This window comes from Peromyscus californicus, unplaced genomic scaffold (assembly GCF_007827085.1).
Source record: "Peromyscus californicus insignis strain IS unplaced genomic scaffold, ASM782708v3 Scaffold_11__1_contigs__length_118956290, whole genome shotgun sequence".
Taxonomy (NCBI): Eukaryota; Metazoa; Chordata; class Mammalia; order Rodentia; family Cricetidae; genus Peromyscus; species Peromyscus californicus.
Genome location: NW_026294402.1, coordinates 95,461,626 through 95,467,770, shown reverse-complemented (window position 1 = coordinate 95,467,770; position 6,145 = coordinate 95,461,626). Strand labels below are relative to the sequence as shown.

General features: G+C 48.5%; 1 protein-coding gene across 5 annotated transcripts in view; it reads left to right on the top strand.

Moving 5' to 3' along the window:
* The first annotated feature begins 4,382 nt into the window (after nucleotides 1–4,382).
* Pccb (propionyl-CoA carboxylase subunit beta) overlaps nucleotides 4,383–6,145 on the top strand; it is a 65,854-nt gene continuing 64,091 nt past the window's right edge. For 3 of the 5 annotated variants that reach the window (XM_052718258.1, XM_052718251.1, XM_052718239.1), the window contains exon 1: nucleotides 4,384–4,608. In XM_052718258.1, the coding sequence (XP_052574218.1) occupies nucleotides 4,423–4,608 (186 nt within the window). In that variant the 5' untranslated portion in view covers nucleotides 4,384–4,422. Of the gene's footprint in view, nucleotides 4,609–6,145 lie in introns of all 5 variants that reach the window. The other 2 variants (XM_052718264.1, XM_052718244.1) reach the window with 2 other exon arrangements.

Here is a 6,145-nt window from a genome sequence, read left to right as displayed (position 1 = left end):
TTGGTAGCTGTGTTTCCTCTCAGTCAGAATGTCCCTCTGTGGTTTAACCACTGAAGCTGCACTTGTGTTCTGGCTGTTCAGAAATCAAGGCTCCAGGGCAATTCTGCACAGATGTTGCATTGGTGGAGACATGGAGCCACTAGTTCATCACTTGATTTGGGGTTTGATTTCCAGCACTGCCACAGGATAAGGGTGTGTGGGAGGACACATGACACCAATCTCCCCTGTCCCCGCTCTCCCCACCCCCACACCAAACCAGACTACTAAAACCACATGGAGAAGGGCAGGGAGAAGAGTAAGACCCCTTGTGTTTGACTTTCAACTAAGCACTGATTATTTGAAGTTAAGAAAAACATTCCCGGGCAGTGGTGGTGCACACCTTTGATCCCAGCCCTTGGGAGGCATGTGGATCTCTGTGAGTTTGAGGCGGGCCTGGTCTACAGAGCGAGTTCTAGGACAGCCAGGGCTGTTACACAGAGAAACCCTGTCTCAAAAACAAACAAACAAACAAAAAACCCAAAACAAAAAAATCAAAACAAGAAAAGAAAGAAAAGAAAAGAAAAACATTCCTTGCTTCCCTGCTTCCCTGCCTACCCAGGCCAGTCAGAAGGAGGAACTAAGTAGACTGCCTGGAGGAGCCCAGGCTGGAGCAGAGCTGGGAGCAGGTACAGGAATTGAAAACCCTGACTCCTGCTGTTGTTGCCTGTTTGTTAGATCAACTCAACTTCACAAATTCACTCTGAAAGCTTCCTAGCTGTTAGGGATTGTTCCAGGTTTAGGGCAGAGTGTGAGCCAGCCAGCTGTAGTCCTGGTTCCTAAGAGCAGAGAGAGTTAAAGAATCATAACGTAGTGTGGCATGTGCTTCAGGAGTCAAACCTCCAAGAAACTCTAAACCGCCACTGCCCTCACCTCTGGATGGGAAAGTGAAATAAGGGGAGGGGGATATGTCTTCTCCTAAAGTAGGGAGATTTGTATTGTAGATACAAGGGAGAAAGCAGGCAGAGGGAAGAGTCCGGGCTGAACATGGACCAGACCACGAGAGGAGAGAGGGGGAGGTAGAGCAAGAGAGGAGCCAAAGACCAAGAGGGAGCTTGGGCCAAGAGGCCAAAAGACTGGTGTAGCCAAAATGGTTGAGTTCTATAGGATCAGGCTGGGGAAAGGGAAACAGAAGCCCAGACCCTAGGAGAGGAAGGTTTAGGGTGGGGGGTGGGGTGAGAAGTGCTGGGAGAAGCCACAGGTACTGAGCGATGCTGGGAGAGCTGGCCATCGTCCACTTTGATATGTTAATAGCCACCTTAGTTAGCCATCTGTCCTGGCTTTCTGAGACCTAACAACCTCCAAAGTCCCAACTGTGGGCATGCTCAATCTTTATAATCGCATTCAATTACTGGTTTCCAGTCTCATTTGCCACCATTTCTCCAAAAGTTGGAGACTTAGTCAAGTTTAAGTGCATATGTGTGAATATGAATATAAACAAGCCAGGAGATCTCTATCTCTATCTAGGCAGGGTGTCTTAGTGTTTCTATTGCTGTGAAGAGACACCATGACCACAGCAACTCATAATTGGGGTGGCTCACTTACAGTTTCAGAGGTTCAGTCTATTATCATCATCTTGGGGAGCATGGTGGCTTGCAGGCAGACAATATCGTAGAGTCCTATATCTTGCAGGCAACAGGAAGTTGACTGAGACACTAGTCAGTATCCTGAGCATGGGAAACCTTAAAGCCCACCCCCACAGTGACACACTTCCTCCAACAAAGCCACACCCACTCCAACAAAGCCACACCTCCTAACTTAATAGTGCCACTCCCTATGAGATTATGGGGGCCAATTGCATTCAAACTACCATACAGGGTCTCACTATGTACCCTGTGGGGCATTTACCCACTAACCCCACAGCTCCCCAGAGTTTTCTTGAGTGTGAGCAGCAGAAAATATTAGATAGAAGGATTTATATTGCGGAGATAAACAGATAGAAAATAAAGGATAGCCTCGAGAGGGCCTGGAACCTATTCCAATGGGCCCCAACTGTCTCTGCCCCAGGGTATTTATAGAGACGTCAAGAGGTGGAGCAAAAGACCTCCCCCCAGCACAGCCAAATGCAGACCATCTCAGACACCTGCACTCAGGCCCATGGTCCTAATCATCCTCTCTATGTGGACCTGCTGATTAAAGCCACGAGGAACCTGAAAACGGGCTCCCACAGTACCCCTGGCTGGTCTAGAACTTGCTATGTAGACAGGTTGGCTTCAAACACACATATATCCTCCTGCCTCTGCCTCCTGGGTGCTGGGATTAAAGGTGTGCGCTACCATGCCAGGCCTCTCTTCTTACGTTACTGCTTATTACCTCTTCATGTATACTTAAACACGAAGCAAATCCTCCCAAAGCTTTAGCCCCTTGTCTACCTCTCTAGGTTGTTAAGGCCCTTAAAACAGAGTTCTAAGTGCAGGGCTAAGAGCTCTCTCCCCTGGTGTCAGACAGATGTAGGTGATCTTTGCTCAGTCAGGAGACTTCAGGCCTTGGACATTTCAGCTTCTCTGTATGTTAAGGAAAACAATCCTTGATCTGAAAAACACAGCTTGGCTCATAGTTCAATTCTTGGCACACAGAGGGCTCAAAAATGATTATTCAGCCATGTGGGGTGGTGCATACCTTTAATCCCAGTACTTGAAAGGCTGAGTAAGGTGGCTTTCTGTGAGTTTCAGGCCAACCTGGGCAACATCATGGGTTCCAAGTCAGCTAAGAAGGGCTACATTAAGTCAGACCATGCCTCAAAAAGCAAATGAAAAAAAAAATGACATTAACATTAAAGTCTCAGGCCAGAATTTCAACTTTATGAAAGTCCTGGCTGTGAGGTGGATCTAGGAAGGGTTAATAATCAACTTTGGCAGGGTTTTTTTGTGTGTGTGGCTAAGAATGAGAAATATGCACCTTGTACTTTGCCTTAAAGACCTGCCAGTTACCTGGGTAAACAAATGGAAAAGCATTAGTATTTCAGGTTCAAAAGCGCTGGAGCAGTGAGTCTTGGATTTTAGCATCTGAACTGAAGGTCATTTTCTAAGGAAGGGCAGTAGCCCTTCCCCCATTTTCTGATTCAGTAGGTCTGGGGCTGAGTCTGAGCATTTGCAGTTTACTTTTCCTACTAGCTCCCAAGCCACAGTTGCTGTGTTGACAAGGTTCTCTCCTTGACCAAGCTTTGGTCAGGCTCTACTGAGCTCCCCTTGAATAGAACTGACCTCTGTCCCAGGTCCTCTCTTAGAGAGTGTAGCTTTACCAAGAATCCTAAATCGGCCAAGCCAGAATCCTCCACCCTTGATAAGTGATCACCCTCAATATTTAAGGTTCCTCCTCCACTGTCGCCCAAGTGACATCTGAGCACTCTGGCTTGCCTTTAGCAAAGCACACCTTAAGTTTGTCCGATTGTCCCCTACCCTTGCTGTTTCCTCTTAATTTTCCATCCATTGAACCCCCAACTCAATAAATCTTTTTTTTTTTTTTTTTTGTCGTATTGAGAGTCGAGGCCAACCTCCCTCCCCTATTGACCAGTGGTCCTCACACCTAAAGCAATGGTTCCTGAAAAGGTTTACATCTCCATCCTGTGTCAAGTGTCACGAACTTAAAAGATACCAAAAAACTTGTGTATGTGTGTGTGTGAGAGAGAGAGTTTGGGTGTGCACATGTGGAGGTCACAGGACAACCTGGGGTGTAGAGGGTCACTTTCTTTGTGTGAGGATTGGGTTTCGTTTGCTGCTGCATACGCCAGGCTGGCTGGTCTGTGAGCTTTCTGTGATTCTCTTATCTCTATCTCTGTCTCTTATCTCACCTAAGCAACCTCTTTACAGACACTCATTTCTCTGGCTGTACTGAGTTTGGGGACCCCATCTCTGGTCCTCATACTCGTGTTGGCAAGGACTTTAACCACTGAGCTGAGCAGCTCCCCAGCTCCCCTCCCTTTTAAGAGATTCTCATAAGACTCTGGAGCCCAATATCTAGTTCACAAAACATTTCAGTCTTGGCTCCATATCAAACCTACTTCTGTGCTTGTGAAATCTGGATATAAATTATTGCATGAGTAAGTTGTAAAAGTAAAATCTGGCACAGCATTTGGTAAAAGTTGGTTAAAGCTTATTACCTATTCATTCTGGGGGGGAGTGGGTCGACAAAGCCTGGGGTCTAGATGGCTAATGCAGAGCAAGGGATTAAGTCCTTGTTCCGTGCAGCCACACGGGCACAGATCTGAGAGGCAGGTATTTCCCGGTACAGCCCTGCCAGACCTCCTTGGGCCCAGAAGACAACGGCAGAGGCTGCCAGGAGCTTTAGTCTCAGCGACAACGCGCAGGCGCGGACCCGCTTTGGCCACGCTTTCCGCGCATGCGCCCTCAGGTGCGCTGGGCCGTGTGGCACGCTGGCAGAGTAAAAATGGCGGCGGCGACGATTCGGGCGGTGGCGGTTGGAGCGAGGCTCAGGGGTCTCCATTGCGGCCTCCGCACCCCGATCCGCAGCCTCTGCAGCCAGCCGGTTTCAGTAAACGAGCGCATCGACAACAAGCGCCGTGCCGCGTTGCTGGGCGGAGGCCAGCGCCGCATAGACGCGCAGCACAAGAAAGTGAGTCCAGGGCGCCTGCGCGTCCCGCCCCTCCGCCCGCGACCTATCACGGTGCGCCGGGCTGGCGGCGCCCATGGCCTCCCAGCCAATAGGTGCGGTGCCTGGGAGGGGCGCGGCGAGAACTTTCACCTAGGGCTCCCTCGGGAGTCAGTGGAGGAGGATGAGCATCTGTGTGCTTAGCAACGTCCCCAAGTGGTGGTGGGCGTGGATTGGCTGCCTGGCTGGATCTGGCTGGTCTCCAGCAGCGCTCCACCTGAGCAGCTATGAACTTTTGGGAAAGTTAGTCTCTAGAAATCATCTTAAACAGAATAATGCCTTGTTAGAATAAAATTGCTTCATTAATCGGCTATAGGCTCTCAATTTTAGACCCGATTATTCTCGTGCTGTCTGAAAGAGTTGTGGCTGTTTTTTGGTTTTTTTTCTTCAACAATGGAAGGCAATAAAACCGAGGCGCGTAGTATTAGAAATAGCTTGGTTACATTCACATTAACCTGGAGTGGTGGTGGTGGTCATGATCTCCGCGCGTGCAAGGACCTGGTGACACCTGTGCCCGAGGAAGTCAGGTCGGCCTCTTAAGAGTTTCGACTTGTGTTGATCTACTGGGTAGGAAGCAGATGGACTTTTATAAACTCATAAACTGCTCTGCAGTTTGGCTAGAGTGGGCAGCCTGACTGACACACTGCCTGGATTTTCAGGCGAGAATCACAGCTTCAGAGATAAGCTGGGGAGGCCGTTTAGCAGCAGAAGAATCAAGCTGAGAGAAGGTGACCCTAGACTTGAAGCCAGACTTGCTCAGTGTGTCCTTGACTCATGCGTGATTCCAGACCTGAGAGCTGGGTGAGTTAGCAGGAAGGTGCCTAAGGAAATTGCTTCATGTGAAGAGCACACAAGTCCTACTCAAGTGTGGCAAAAGATGGTTTTTGGGGGCAGGGGAGTTGGTTTTGGTTTTTCGAGACAGGGTTTCTCTGTGTAACAAGAGCTCTGGCTGTCCTGGAACTTGCTTTGTAAACCAGGCTGGCCTCCATAGATCCACCTGCCTCTGCCTCCTGAGTCAGCTGGGTCGTAAATCTTGGTCAAATGTTAATTCAGATGTCCTGAGTTACCATTTGAAAAAGGCCTAAGGATTTGACACTTAGGAATGTAAATGTAGTTGAAAGGTTCGTGGTGAGCAATACTCTCACTCACTCCCTTGGGGTCCTGGTGAAGGACCAGTAAGTTTCCTGGGAAAGCCTGTCAACTCTCTCAGGGCCTGTTGCTCAATCCCTCCCAAGAGCATTGGCCCAATCCTTCCTAGGCAGATCCTGATTCTCTTAGAGAGAGGTCTGGAGAACTGTTTTTGGCTGTCAGAGCTAATTTAGTTGGGAGGCCAATTTGTGCTCTTAATTAAGCAAGTTTTTCATTAGTTCCATAAGACAGATTTTCTAGAAGTGGACCAGGAAGTATGACTATTTTAAAATCAATCACTATATGTATCCACAGTTTTAAGTTGCTTTCCCCCAAAGTAAATTTGTTTTTCACAACCTCATTGGCTTTCACT